This window comes from Falco biarmicus, unplaced genomic scaffold, assembly GCF_023638135.1.
Source record: "Falco biarmicus isolate bFalBia1 unplaced genomic scaffold, bFalBia1.pri scaffold_27, whole genome shotgun sequence".
In the NCBI taxonomy this organism is placed as follows: domain Eukaryota; kingdom Metazoa; phylum Chordata; class Aves; order Falconiformes; family Falconidae; genus Falco; species Falco biarmicus.
The window spans coordinates 2,910,845-2,926,006 of record NW_026611833.1 but is presented as its reverse complement, the minus strand read 5'-3'; the positions used below and the strand labels follow the sequence as shown (position 1 = coordinate 2,926,006).

The window sequence follows — 15,162 nt, the reverse complement described above, 5'->3', positions numbered from 1 at the left end:
TAGAGTCAGGACCTTTGTCCATGAACACCTCCGCACAAAAGGCAGAAATAATTGCCCTAACTCGAGCCCTGGAATTGGCTCAGAGCAAAACTGTAAACATTTACACAGACTCAAAATATGCCTTTGGAGTTGTACACGCACATGGAGCAATTTGGAAAGAAAGAGGTTTATTGAACTCCCAAGGGAAAAATATCAAACATGCAGAAGAAATTCTGAAGTTACTAGAAGCTGTCCAACTCCCTGAGAAAGTGGCAATTATGCATATTAAGGCACACCAGAAAGCGAGCTCAGATTTGGAAAAAGGGAATGAACTGGCAGACAGAGAGGCAAAAAAAGTGGCCAAAACGAAAATAAAAGTAGCAGGGGCTTTAATCCCCGATAGACATATTTCCCTACAAGATAAACCAAAATACACTAGTGTTATAAATTGAGACCACAACGGATCATAATCCAATTAAAATTTTATTAATTATAGCAAGTAGAATATGAGCAAAACCAGCGCTGGACGACAGGGGAGTCTGCGCTCCGCCAACTGCCGTCCTGAGCAGTTCAAACAGTCCCTTTTTATACATCTTTACTCCCGTGTTCATGAGGTAGTGGAGGTACCCTGCGCATGCTTCAGTTGTTGTTAGGGGGTCGTTTTCTGCCTTCTGGTGGTCGTTGAGGCCGAAGTAAGAAGTCTTCCTCCTTTGTCCCATAGTTGACCCCTCACTCATATGTCCTTATATGGGGTAGTTTGTCCTGTTTCTGTCGGTTCCTGGACATCTGGTGGTTATCTTATCTTGCACAAGCGGTATCTGGTGGCTGTTTATATCTTTTGCTGTCTGACCTTTACATTGGGCCTAACATAAATCTTTATAAACAATACCCTAGTCCATAGTTTCTCACACTGTCTGACCTTTACATTGGGCTTAACATAAATCTTAATAAACAATACCCTAGTCCACAGTTTCTCACAATCCCCCCTTTTTCTTTTTATCCTATTATTGTTTATTAGACGCCGCTTTCATTCTCGGCACTGCAAGCAAACCTTTTTCCACAATCCCAACATTTATCATAACACTCACAAGGTAATACCTCACAATTACAATAGGCATAGTTCTCACGTGGCATAACGCATTCACAACAATCTTCATCCTCATTAATAGATACACTCTTATACTTTGCCCCAGACCTCGTAGTTACAATAAGCAATTTAGCTATGTCAAACCGTTCTTTAATAAAATGTAAAATATAGCGTAATATACAAGGCCCAAATATAAGTCCCAGAATCAACATAATAAGTGGTCCTGCTAAAGCAGACAACAAAGTGGTTAGCCAAGGTGAGATATTAAACCAGTTTTCATACCATGACCTTCCCGCCTCACGATCTTTCTTACGTTGATCTAACCTTTTCCGGAGTTCAGACATGGTGTCCTGGACTACTCCCGTATGGTCAGCAAAAGAACAACATTCTTCATTGAGAGCTACACATAACCCTCCTTCCTTTAAGAGCAATGGATCTAATCCTCTTCTATTTTGCAGCACTACTTCTGATAAAGACTTTACTGAAGTGGCTAAATTTTGGATAGATTGTTCTATTTTTGCTAAATCCTCATCTACAGCCATCTGCAAACTTTGTAATTCCTGACCTTTTACTAGGGAGGCTATGCCTGTACCTGCTCCAACTCCGCCCGCTATCAGCAGTGTAGCTAGGGTTACCACTGTAATTGGCTCTCGTTTTTGTCTATTCAGGTCTCCTTCAAAGTGGCGTAACACCTCCTCGGAGGTGTGATAGATCAGACGAGGAACAATAATCACCTGTACGCAAAACTGAGATTGATTAAACACATTTAGGGATAGGCAAGGCCTTACTCCGATGTCTGAACAAACCCATTTAGCTCCTGGTGTCGGGATAGCCCATTTGTCATTTTGGTTCTTGTGTTTCTCTATATTGGTGTTAGTGACTGTTCGGTTGCACAAAGGCTGATACTTTTCGGGCACTGTACCTATACATTTTCCTTGACCTGTTACCAATTGAATAGTAATTCCTTGCGTATGGTTCCTCTGGTCATCCCATGGGCATTCTCGTGGGTTTGAACCATTAGACCATCGAATCCTTCCTGGTTTTCCAATTGCCTCAAAATATGGTGGTCTAACATTATAACATAACCAGCATTCCTCAGTTAAATTTGGTTTGCTTTCATTGAGGGCACGATAAGAGGCTTGCATGAGATTCCATAAGGGGTCGTTGGATTCTGACAACTCTAGATCCCTGGATAAGGAGAATTCAGTCACAGTGTCATTAGCTGTTTCCGAAAGGGAGTCTGGAGAAGGGGTTACGACAATTACGGGGGCAACCTTTTTTTCAAAGAAAGTAGGTGGATTCAGGACCAGGTTTGGTCCTACTGGTAAAGGATCGTGGGGCATCGGTCTCTTCATTATTTGAAAAATTCCTCCTCTGTCTGCACCTGTTTCCCAGTATCTAATTCCCCAATATTTCCCTGCCAGCCAAAAGTCCTGAGCAGGATTTTTTATAGTTATATTGATGCCCACACAAGGAATCGGTTTACTTAAGCAATGACCCCACCGGTCTCCGTGTAATTTAGGTCTCTCGCATCCTTCCGGTGACCACTTTATTTCTAGATATTGGTCTCCAGGTGCGGACCACTCAGAGGCCCATGTTTCGCACCCCCAATATGCACAGTAATAATGACCTGGAGAATTACAGTATCCTTTACCAGGGTTTGATGCTGGACATATATAAATTGGTTTACATATATCCGCTTCATCTCTACGATCTTCTTCAGTAACTAGATCATGCAAACCCACATTGAAACTAACTGTGCCCGGTGTAGTTTGTGCTTGGATTGGATTACTTGGATATTTTATGATTGTTATTGTCCAGTTCATAGGTTCATGAGGGTTTCCATTTGCTTGGGTTATTATCAATAACAAAACTAACGGTATACCAGGAAAAAGGGTGTCTGTCAATTTTGCTAATTTAAGTATATTTTTACCAGTCCTGGGGAAGTTTGGCCATTGCAGCTTTTGCATCCCATTGTTCTGGTTCTGTTCTCCACAGTTTGTTCCTCCTCTGCCTTGCCCGTCGACTCGGTTGCTTCGAGCCACGGGGTGTACCATCTTCTCGGCAGCAAGGGAATTCTTCAGGAGAACAGCTGCTTCGGGCTTTCTGCCTGTTTACATAGGCTTCCCACTTTGCAGCTTTAACTAATGGGGCAAAGCAAGACACGGTTAGTACTTCCCTTCTGCACTTTATAGCCAAGATTTCAGCTACAAAGGGGACTGGTTCGGTGGAGTGGTAACAATAATATTGAGGGTTTATTCCTTTGGCAAAAATTTCCCACCACTCATGGGATTCTCAAATAATTTCTTGTTTAGACTCTAATTGTTTTAATTTCCACTCAGTAAGAGTTCTTTGGATTTTCCAACACTGTGTGCAAACTCCTGTCGGAGGGTATCCACATTCACAGTGTGTCCACCATTTATTCTGGAAATACCTTACACCTGAAACAAGCAAATGGATAACAATTGCAGTTCAAATTATTACACCTAATTCATATATCTAGAGTGCATATATTATTTACAACAGCATATCTTCTATACTTGATATTGTGTGGTTGCATAAGTTTAGCAATTACACTTCTTACACTTCCATATATAATAGATAAAAAGCGAGATAACTATAGCAAATGTAAACAATAATACACACTTTATACCAAAAGGTAATGCGGCAAAATAATCAAATAAAATCTCTATCATAACTTTATCTTCTCAATGTTATCTTGGTGTCACCTGGAGTACTGATTACTTTCCAGTGGGGTCTCGTCACTGGGCCTTTAATGCGACTGGCATGAGTCCATCCACGCTCAGCAGTCCGGACAGCCGTTTCCGTTGTAAGCAGAACAAGATAAGGTCCCTCCCAATTGGGTTTTAGGGTTTCTTCTTTCCACGTTTTAACCAATACCCAGTCCCCAGGTTTAAGATTATGAATTTTTAAGTCCAACGGTGGTCGTTGTACAATCAGTCCATGTTCCCAAAGCTTGTTACGATGTTCTGCTAATTGTGAAACATATTCATTAATCACACGGTCTCGAATTAAAACATTTGTTTGTGGACTTTCAATTCTATAGGACATTCCATACACCATTTCAAACGCTGATATTCCTACATCTGCTCGGGGTCTGGTTCTGAGAATTAATAGTGCCATGGGTAGGCACTTAATCCATGATAATTTGGTTTCTATCATTAATTTAGTCAAAATAGTTTTGATTTCTCCATTCATCCTTTCAACTTTTCCCAAACTTTGTGGATGCCATGGCGTATGGTATTCCCACTTAATACCCAAGCTTTCTGTTAGATCTCTAACAATTTTTGACACAAAGTGTGTTCCTCTGTCCGAGTCGATTACTTCAGGTACTCCATATCGAGGTATAATGTCTTCAAGTTACACTTTAGTAACTTGGTTAGCAGTTGCCTTGGAGGTAGGAAAAGCCTCAACATAATGTGTTAAATGATCCACCATTACTAATAAATATTTGTAACGCCCTACCCTGGGTAGTTCAGTAAAATCCACTTGTATGTGTGAGAAAGGTCTGTATGCTGGGGAACGTCCTCCAAGAGGCTTTTGTCTCATGTTGTTTCGATTAACCTTTTGACAGGTCTCGCAGGCTGCCGTGACTGTCTTTGCTATGTTATATACGCCTATACAGGCAAACTGTTGATTGAAATGATCAACTAACGCCTGGGTTCCCCAGTGTGTTTTACTATGTATTTTTGAAAATATTTCAAGTGCTATGCCCTTCGGCAAAACTTCTCTCCCATCTGGCAATATGTACTTACCAGCCTGTTCCTTAGCTCCCATTTGTTCTAGTTTTTCCTTTTCTGCAGACTCAAAACTCAAATTTTTACTAACAGGTATTTGTTGTATAGTTAAAATCGTACTATAATTGCCTGCCACTCGTTTTGCTTCTGTATCAGCTGCATTATTTCCCCTAACTTGGTAACTTGTACCTCGCTGGTGTCCCTTTATATGTACAACTGCTATTTTATTCGGCATTTTTGATGCCTCCAGAACTCGCCGAATTAATTCCGGGTGTATCAGTTCTTTTCCCTGTGAGTTAACGAATCCTCTTTCTTCCCATATTTTCCCAAAAGTGTGCACTACTCCGAACGCATAGCGTGAGTCTGTATATATAGTTCCATCCTTTCCCTTCAGTGACACTAATGCTTTCCACAATGCATACAGCTCACAGGCTTGAGCCGACCAGCTGGCACTCAGGGGGCCTGATTCTATTGTCTTAAATTCTCCTTTTTCCAACTTAACGATGGCATATCCGGACAATCGTTTACCTTCCACTATTCGTGATGACCCATCTATAAATAATACTTCTCCACATTGTAGTTCTTCTTCTTCTAAGTCTGGCCTAATGGCGTGTCTGCTGTTCAATTGTTTGAAAACAATTGTGCAATAGTTCATTACCTTCTCCTGGGTACAAAAATTCAGCGGGGTTAACTGCTCCAATAGTTTTCAAAGATAGTTTAGGGGATTCTATAAGTATTCCCTCATACTTTAATAATCGGCTATCTGTAAGCCATTTTTCTGCTTTTTGTTGTAACACTCCCCTGATATTATGAGGCGCATATAAGACAACTTCTCCATTAAAGGTAATGCGATTCGTTTCCTCAAGTAATAAGGCAGCAGCAACAATGATTTGTAAACAACTCGGCCAACCCCTGCTCACAGGGTCCAACAGCTTTGATAGGTATGCCACCGGTTTCTTTTGTCCGGCCCATTCCTGAGTTAATACTCCGAATGCCGTTCCTTCATATATGTTAACAAATAAATGGAATGGCCGCTTTAAATCTGGGAGGCTTAAAACCGGTGCTTGGCTTAGCTCCCTTTTGAGACTGGCAAACTGCTCTTGATCCTGAGGGGTCCACTTGGGCATTTTGTCTTTAGACAGTTGTTCATATAAGAATTTAACTTTAAAGCTGTAGTTCTCTATCCATTGCCTACAATACCCAAATAGCCCTAATGCCTGCCGAATTTGCCTCTTAGTGACAGGCATAGGTAATTCCAGAATTCCTTTAATGCGCTCTGGATCCAATATCTTCTCGCCGTTAAACAAATAATGCCCCAAGTATTTCACTTTTTCCTCCACAAATTGTAACTTTTCTTGTGATACCCATAGTCCCTTTTGTGCAAGAAAGTTTAGGAGTCAAATGCTTTCTTTCCTTACATCCTCCTTATTATTCCCTGCTATGAGCAGATCATCAACATACTGTAACAGCATGTTTCCCGTTTGTACTTGGTATTCTTTTAAGAGCTCTTCCAGGGCCTGTCCAAACAGATTAGGGGACTCAGTGAACCCTTGGGGGAGCACGGTCCATCTCAATTGCTGTCTACGGCCTGTCTCTATGTCTTCCCATTCAAAGGCAAAATAATCACGGCATTCTTCTGCCAGTGGACAGGCCCAAAAGGCATCCTTTAAATCAGCCACACTATACCAGGAGTTATGGGGTCCTAGCTTGCTTAGCAGTGTGTATGGATTTGCTACTACAGGGAACCGGGTGATAATTCTTTTGTTTATTTCCCTTAAATCATGTACGAGCCGATATTTCCCATTTGGTTTCTTTACAGGCAGAATGGGGGTGTTAAAGGGTGACATACAAGGCTCTAAGATTCCTTGTGCTAACAATCGATCCATTTCTGGTTTTAATCCCCTCCGTCCTTCTAGGGATATGGGATATTGCCTTACCCTCACAGGTATGTGGGGTTCGGAAATTTGGATTTTAATCGGTGAGATTTCCAGTCTACTAATTGTGTCCGGAGAGTACCAGACATCGGGGTTAATTTGTTTTTGATCATCCACGGTCAAAGGATAAGCAGACACTGTTAGCTCTTGATTTTTCACTTTAATTTCTAATTGCAATTCAACAATTAAATCTCGTCCTAACAGATTAAATTCTGCTTCAGGGACGAGCAAGAGGTCACCCATTCCAAATTTATTTTCAGTTTCGAATACCACATTTTTGATTTTGCTTACTTTAAAGGGTTCTCCTTTTGCCCCAATTACTTGTACTTTTTCAGGGGAAACTTTACATCCCTCAGGTATATGCTTAATAGTTGATTTCTCAGCCCCAGTGTCTACTAAAAAGGTGAACTCTTGTTTATGGGGACCTATTTTTAATTTTATCAAGGGCTCATGATGACTCCGGTCCCCTAAGATATAGAGCCCCTGACTCTCCTATTCCGTTTTCAATATTTCCTCATCCCTGATCCTTTCTCTGCAATTCTGTTTTATATGTCCCCTTTTTCCACAGTAAAAACAACATCTCTGTTCCTTCTTTACTACTACGTTCCCTTGTTTCGTTCCAGCAGATCTGTGTTCACCAGTTCGCTCTTTGCGATCCTCTCTGACCGCTGCTACCATCATTTTTACTTGTCGCTTGCTGCTCTCTTCTTCCCGCCTTACATAGACTTTCTGAGCTTCCCTCAATAATTCATCCAACCCTCTATTCTGCCAGTCTTCTAACTTTTCAATCTTCTTTCTGATATCTTCCCATGATTTTGCCACAAACTGAGTTTTGAGGAGCGCTTGCCCTAAAGGGTCGTCTGGATTTACCCCAGAGTACAGCTGAAGGGCTTTCCTCAGTCGTTCCAGCCACTCAGTAGGGCTTTCATCTTTCTTTTGCATTTCATTAAATGCTTTATTGATATTCTGGCCACGGGGTACTGCTTCCCTAATCCCCTGAATTACTATAGTTCTCAGGTCCTGCATATGAGTTCTATGCACTGGATCCTGATTATCCCAATTAGGTCTTTGGAGTGGCCATTTAATATCTGCTTGGGGTCCCTGGGCATGCTGAGCATCCCACAGTCTCATTCCTGCTCGTCTAATCATATCTCTTTCCTCGGTAGTAAATAATTGACCAAGGATAGATTGCATCTCATCCCAAGTATAAAGGTTTGGTCCCAAAAATTGATTTAATCTTTCTGCCACTCCGAGTGGGTCCTCAATTAAGTTTCCCATCTCGGTTCTTTTAAAATCTCGTAGGTCAGCCGAGTTTAGGGGGACGGAAATATATCCGATCACAGGTTGAGGTCCCCCCATGGGTATTTCCCTTAGGGGGTACATCTGAGCTGCCCCTTTCTGACTTCTAGTTACGCGTCTAGGAAGAGGGGGAGACCCTTGTTCCGACTCTGGTGGGGGAGTGGGCGCTCTGGGGACCTCTGCGGGAGCAGGAGGAGGAATGTAAGGAGGGGGGGTTAGAAGGGTTTCGTCCAACTCTTCCTGCTTTTTCTTTTGTTTAGTTTTCATTTCATTCAGTGGGTAAAGTCTAGCTCCCGGTCTTTCTAGCCACACTTGCGCATATCGACTCTCCTCCGGGTTAAGGGGTTTTTTATTATTAACCCAGAGGTTTAATTGCTGTCTTACCCAATCTTCTTCTGACCCATAGACTGGCCAAAAGACATTTTTAGAAATTTTCTTCCCTCCCCATATCTTAGTACAATATTCTATCATCTTCTGCTTATCTTTCCCTAGAGTTCCAGGGAAATATCTCCAATTGTCTAAGATATATGCCAGAGGGGTATTCTTAGGTACAGTGGGTACCCTTCCCATGGGAGTCGAAGGCTTGCTGCCCTTCGCCCCCATCTTCTGGAATATCCACAAACATACACTCACTCGCTCCCCTTGTTCCTGGCCCAGTCCCTCGCGGGAGATGGGAAACGCAGTACTTAAGAGTCCGCACTCGCTTGGTTCAGTATATCGAACCTCTCACTCGTTATATTCCAGGAAACCCAATCCCACCCGAACGGCAAACCCGCGAACAAATTCGCAATATACTTACGCGTCCTGCGTCTTCGTCCGGACTCCCGTGCACAGAATTTCTATGGGATTTTACCGGTTTCTCCTTTGCTCATTATTCTAGAATTTAGGTTCGTCGGTAAGGTTGGAGTAAGCTGTTGGTCGCGGGGCCGCGAAATGTCGCGGGGCGCCTCCCCGGAGGACCAAAGCCCACCGTTCCTTATCCGAGTCACGGCACCAGAAATTGTTATAAATTGAGACCACAACGGATCATAATCCAATTAAAATTTTATTAATTATAGCAAGTAGAATATGAGCAAAACCAGCGCTGGACGACAGGGGAGTCTGCGCTCCGCCAACTGCCGTCCTGAGCAGTTCAAACAGTCCCTTTTTATACATCTTTACTCCCGTGTTCATGAGGCAGTGGAGGTTCCCTGCGCATGCTTCAGTTGTTGTTAGGGGGTCGTTTTCTGCCTTCTGGTGGTCGTTGAGGCCGAAGTAAGAAGTCTTCCCATAGTTGTCCCATAGTTGACCCCTCACTCATATGTCCTTATATGGGGTAGTTTGTCCTGTTTCTGTCGGTTCCTGGACATCTGGTGGTTATCTTATCTTGCACAAGCGGTATCTTGTGGCTATTTATATCTTTTGCTGTCTGACCTTTACATTGGGCTTAACATAAATCTTAATAAACAATACCCTAGTCCATAGTTTCTCACACTGTCTGACCTTTACATTGGGCTTAACATAAATCTTAATAAACAATACCCTAGTCCATAGTTTCTCACAGAGGGATATTGTAGGACAGGGTGGTACCGAAAATAGAAGGAAGTTGATTAAATATTGTAATCAGTGGTGGCCTTTGTATAAACTGGAGAGTGATGCGAAATGGCCTCAGGAGGGAGGAACGTTAGATTATAACACTCTCCTGCAATTAATGTTGTTTCTGAGGAGAGAGGGAAAATGGGACGAAGTATCATATGCAGACATGTTCTTCGTCCTCCAGGACAAACCCGAGTGGCAAAAGGACTGTGGATTAGTACCCCCTCGGGATCCTGTGGTACTAGCACTAGAAAGAGTGCGGGATTAACATCACCTGATCTTTGATGATGGCTCTAGAAAAGGATAAGGAAAAAACCTGAGACCTAAACTAGAAAGATGTTCTTGTTGAAATTTTTGTATTAAAAAGCTCAGGTTGTGGTTCCTTCTGTGGAGCAACCAGAATGAAACACGTTGTAAGATAAAAACTTGTACTAATGTATGTAAAACCTGAGGCGGGGGGGTGGGGGTGGTGGAGAATCAAAGACCCTGTGAAAGTGTTGAAGTATTGGGGTGAGTTTGTACAAACCCCCGTACCCCCTCAAAGGTGTGACTGAATCATGCTGGGACGCATGGCAGGGTGTTTGCTGTTTGCCTGCAAAGGCTGATATGTAAGAACACAGACTTAGAGCAACAAGGAGCAGATTTGCATTCAGGGTCAGAAAGAGGTAAAACAGAAGTGCTGTAGCAGAGGCAGGCTTGTGTAACCTGCAGAGCACGAAGAGCATCTCCTGCCCCGAACCCTTCTGATGGTGGGGAGGAGGGGGTTGCTCTTGCTGACAATTGAGCAGAAGGACCTGACAATGTCACCCCAATTGCTGCAGCATTTGCAGTACAACGGGACCGGTAACAGCCCCTCTAGGGCAGGGAATGGGTATGAGGTGGAATTTTAGTGAATACAAAACCAACTTATTTGTTAAACTTCAGTAAAAAAAAATAATTTGTTACAGTTGTGGGAGCTGCTGGCCACCAGGAAAACATCCTGAAACCTTTAAAGTACAAACTAAGAAAACAAATAATGCCAAATTCACCAAAATCTTTGTTGGGATGAGATTTATTAGAACATCTAGGCGTTTAAAGAAGGAGAAATGAAACTACAAGTTAAAAATGATCAAGTAATTGAAATATTGAGTTTATCTTCAATTCAACAGAAAAGAGGAAAAGAGGACCTCCCTGAAGTAAAAGAAATTTTTAACCAGCTGTATCTGAAAATAAATTCCAGGAAAGGTGAAAAATCCTTTACCTGTTACAGTAAAAATGATAAGGGGGAGGCTTGCCCAGTTCAGATAAAAACAATATCCCTTGGTCAGCAAGGCTGTGGGGATATTGGCAGAAAAACTGAAATAAAATACACTCTGTAGTAGTTCTACTAATGTAAATCTGTGTGTTTTGCCATGACAGTGACTTGTTATGGGATGTGCAGATGAAACTGCATTGACAACGAAGTACAAGGAATAAGGTTGGTCAGGTGCCTCCTACCATAGTCAAGGGCAAGACTGGGTTGGCCTCTGTGTTTGCCACCAAGAAGAATCTTGAGCTCCGCTGTTGGCTGCCACCCAGTAGGCGTTGAGTGGTGGGAACATGTGCCATGCCAGACCTTGATGTGAGGAATGGCCCCCGCTGTTATAAGAGGGTCATCCAGGAAGGAAGAACGTAAGATGACCCATTGAGGCACTGATTTGGAGATTGGAAACTGCCTGGCTGACCACGAGGCCAGACGAGCAGCAGAGAAAGTAGGAAAAGAGGAATTATCCTTAATGCCAGACGGTAAAATCCAAACTGTAAGTGCAGATCAGGAACCAAACTATTCTAAAGAAGACCTAAAGCTAATTCAGGACATGAATGATAAAATAAAAACAAATAAGTGGACTTATTTAAGGGATGGTCGTATAGTGGTACCATCCAATTTAATATGGACCACAGCCCTATCATTAATAAGACGCATTGGGGAGCTGATACTTTATATGAAAGTCTAAATCAGAAATTGATTGGGGGAAACTTGTATACTGTAATAAAACAGGTGACTCAACAATGTGAAATGTGTTTACACAATAATCCCAATACAGCAAATAAAATAAAACTAGGGAACATTAGTAGAGGAAATTATCCAGGACAACAGTGGCAGGATGATTTTCCGAACTCCCAAGAAAAGGGGGGTACCAATATTTATTAGTTATGTCTGATATGTTTTCAGGCTGGCCAAAAACCTTTCCTTGTCGAACAAATAAAGCAAGAGAGGTAACGAAGGGATTGTTAAATGAAATTATCCCCCGCTTTGGGGTTCCGGCAACAATCTCTTCCAATAGAGACTCACAATTTTGTGCCAAAATAGTACAACAAGTGAGTAGAGTATTGGGAATAGATTGGCAATTACATACTCCGTATTACTTCAGTGTTCTGTTTGGTGCTGTCGAAGAATGATCAGAAAGCATAATGATCAGAGAGCGTAATGATAGTTTTTAGAACAGGGGGGATTGAATAATGAGCTACGTACAATGAGTGATGAACGGTATACTACTTTTTTAGAAAATGATGTGCTTATATATAATTATTCAAAGCTGGGAGGTGTTCAAGGACCCTTATTGTCAACATGATGAATACACCAAGACCCTTAAGTGTCAGCACCACCGATGTACTAGACACAAGGTCCTTCGATTTGTTATCTTTATAAGGGCCATCTGGTCCTAAGTTTCTGGTGTGTATATAACGCTACCTAAACAAGGAATTTGAATCATGCTCATTAGTCGATCGAGGAACAGAGTCAGCGCAGAAACAAGAAGGTAAAAAAGGTTCACTGGAGGAAGACTCCTGATCTTCATCCTGAAGACCCCCAGATGACCACTCCTCAAGGACATTGCGCAGGATCGAAATATGTAAATGAATTCCCGGAATTTTAATGAATATGTAAATGATTTCCTGATGGAAACCATAATTGGTGGGATACTCTCTTTGGCTGGTCACCTTCTGCAACAGGAATCCTTAACGCTATGGTACACCCCATTGTGATCTTACTGATCAGTTTAGGAATTTCCTTAATACTAACCATTACGTTATATTTGTGGGTTTGGAGAATGTTTAAAAGGGTAACGCTTATGTATGATGCTTTATATCATTCGGGAAGACTGCTCAAGTTAAAGAATTTACTTAGTTTGATAGAAAAGGGGGGACTGATATGGAGAAATAGTGTGAAATGGGGACAATGGACATCGATTGTGATTGTCTATGTCTGCTCAATGAATGCGGGTATGGTGACTAGTCATGGGTGCGGTGTCTGGTCACATAGGCACACAGCCTTGAGGAGACGCCTACAGTTTTGAGGAGACGCCTGCCCTTCTTCCTCTAACAAAGGGGCTATTTTAAAAAAGAATGAGAAAAGGATGAGAGATATTCCAATGCTATTTAGAGGGAGTGAGTGCTAAGTCTCCTTGCTGAAGAAGATCGGATGGTCACAAGAACATGAATCACCTACAAACCTGCAAGACCACCACATTCCAGGCAACGGACTGATAAGCTAATTAACATACGAAGCGAGAGTAAGCAGGTTTAGGTAACGAACATGTATAGGCATTAATTGAATATTCATTTGTTTTATTGTATAAATGTGAGATGGTTCGTCACTTCGGGCATGCACGCTTGTGGAGGAGCGATCCCCTGTGCATCTGCGCGCAATAAACATACCTACTTTATAACTTTCGAGTTACAGAGTCTAATTCCGCACGTCAGTACGATGTAATGAAATAATGATTTAAACAGAGTAGGCATTTGCAGTAGAAATACCATCTTGGATGTAAGTCAGTGACCTGTTTTGCCTCTCCGCAGCATTACCCTTCATGTTCGTTGTTGGAGGGAAATCTGTCGTGCCAGAGGTACCAGCCCAGGAGAGAGGGGAGGCTGCTGCAGCCCCCCCCCGGCTCCGGCCAAGGAAGTGTGTTCCAGTGGGCACACGCGTGCCGAGCGGGCATGCCCGCCACACACACGTGTGCATGCAGGTAGGGTCAGCGCTGGGTTATGCGGTGTACACACCCGCACAGGCAGGCAGAGGCAGCCCCCAGCCCCTGGTGCCTGTAAGCCCGCCGCAGGGGGCTGCGCTTTTCCAGCGCCGGGTGGGCACCGGGGCCCGGGGGGCAGCGATCTCGCTCGGGCTCTCGGCAGCGGAGCTCGGCAGCAGCCCGGGCTGCGAGAGGGGGGCGGCTCGGGGGGCGCGGGGCCACCCGGGGCGGGGGGACACCCCTCCCGGCCGGCGGGCGGTCCGGCACCGGTGCCGCGGGCTGGAGCGACCCCGCCCGCCCCTCCGTCGGGGCCAGCCGGCGGCTGGAAGCCGGTGGCCGCCCCCCGCCCCCCCGCGCCGCGGTGCGCTCGCTGCGGGGTGCGCCGGCGGGGCCGCTGTGCCCGGGCCGCAGAGCCCGCACGGCAGCCGGGGAGGGCTCCGCCGTCCCCCCCCCGCCCTGCCCGGGGGCGGCTGCGGGAGCGGCGCGGGCGAGCCGGGGGAGCTGCGGGTGACGGGCGCCCCCCGAGCGGCTGCGGAGGACGGGCACGACCGCGGCAGAGGCCGCGAGTGCGGCGTGAAGGTGCCGGTCAGCCGGAGCCGCCTCCCGCGGGGGGCCCGGGCTCGCTGCCGGGTCTCCGCGCGGTCGGGGCTGTCGCTGCCGAGGTTCGAGACGTTTCGCCGCCGCCCCTCGGCCCGACACGCTCCTGCGACGGCGGCGCTGGCCGTGCCCGGCTCGGGGCAGGCGTTGGCCAGCCGGAGAGCGGACCCCTTCTCCGGGAGAGGCCGGAGCGAGGCGGCGAGCGCCGGGGAGCGCGCAGGGAAGGGAGCGGGCAGCCCTGTGCAGGGGGCGAACCCGGGGGCTGCGCCGCGGCTCCGCACTCGCGGCTCCGCCTCAGCCGCCGGCAGCCCCCGCAGAGCCGCCCCCGGCCCCGCACCGCGCCGCGCCGCAGGCAGCCCCCGGCGCCCCGGGAAGCGTTGCGGACCGACGGCTTGCACGTAGGTGGTCAGCAGAAGGCAGCTCTGCGCCTTAAGTGGCAGCGTAGGGAAAAGATGTGAGGGTCTGCAGCGAAGCACAGCAGAGGGTCCGGAGGACAGCGCGTGTCGCAGGCGCTTGGCAGCACACGGCCTCGGGAGGGGGAACAGACGCCATGGGGCAAGCTGGGGCACAAGGTAAGCTCAGGGAGAACCAGTTGGTTAATGGGACCAAACAGAAATTACTTGAACTGTGCATGAACACTTGAGTGAAAGTAAAGACCGCTGTGCCTTTAAATGGGGACGAGGCTCCTAAGACCCAGTGAGGATCAAGTGTGACTAAAGGTCATCGTAAACGGTTTTTCCAGGTGTATAAAGCATCTTCCTGTTGCAAAGAGCTGTGCTAGCTTTGTGGGTTTGCCCCCCAGCTCCCGTCCCCGCAGACACGCGTACCTGGTCCCTCGGCCGTGCGGGTGCTCGATCCGTTGCGCGGCGGGCGATGGGATCCGGCCGTTGAACGGCAGCATCAGGTCCCGAGGAGACGGTCGCTGCCAGCCCCGGCCAGCCTCGGCG

General features: G+C 45.6%; 1 protein-coding gene across 1 annotated transcript; it reads right to left on the bottom strand.

Moving 5' to 3' along the window:
- Positions 1 to 2,895: 2,895 nt before the first annotated feature.
- On the bottom strand, positions 2,896 to 8,159 carry LOC130143332 (uncharacterized). Its single transcript, XM_056326034.1, has 2 exons — positions 3,796 to 8,159; positions 2,896 to 3,210 (listed from the first exon to the last, which is right to left on the bottom strand). The coding sequence occupies exon 1, from the start codon at positions 5,477 to 5,479 to the stop codon at positions 4,448 to 4,450; it is 1,032 nt and encodes a 343-aa protein (XP_056182009.1). The 5' UTR covers positions 5,480 to 8,159; the 3' UTR covers positions 2,896 to 3,210; positions 3,796 to 4,447.
- Positions 8,160 to 15,162: the final 7,003 nt, after the last annotated feature.

Bases quoted from the DNA above. Each gene is read 5' to 3' on its own strand.
- LOC130143332 (XM_056326034.1), bottom strand. From the start codon at position 5,479: ATGAACTATTGCACAATTGTTTTCAAACAATTGAACAGCAGACACGCC.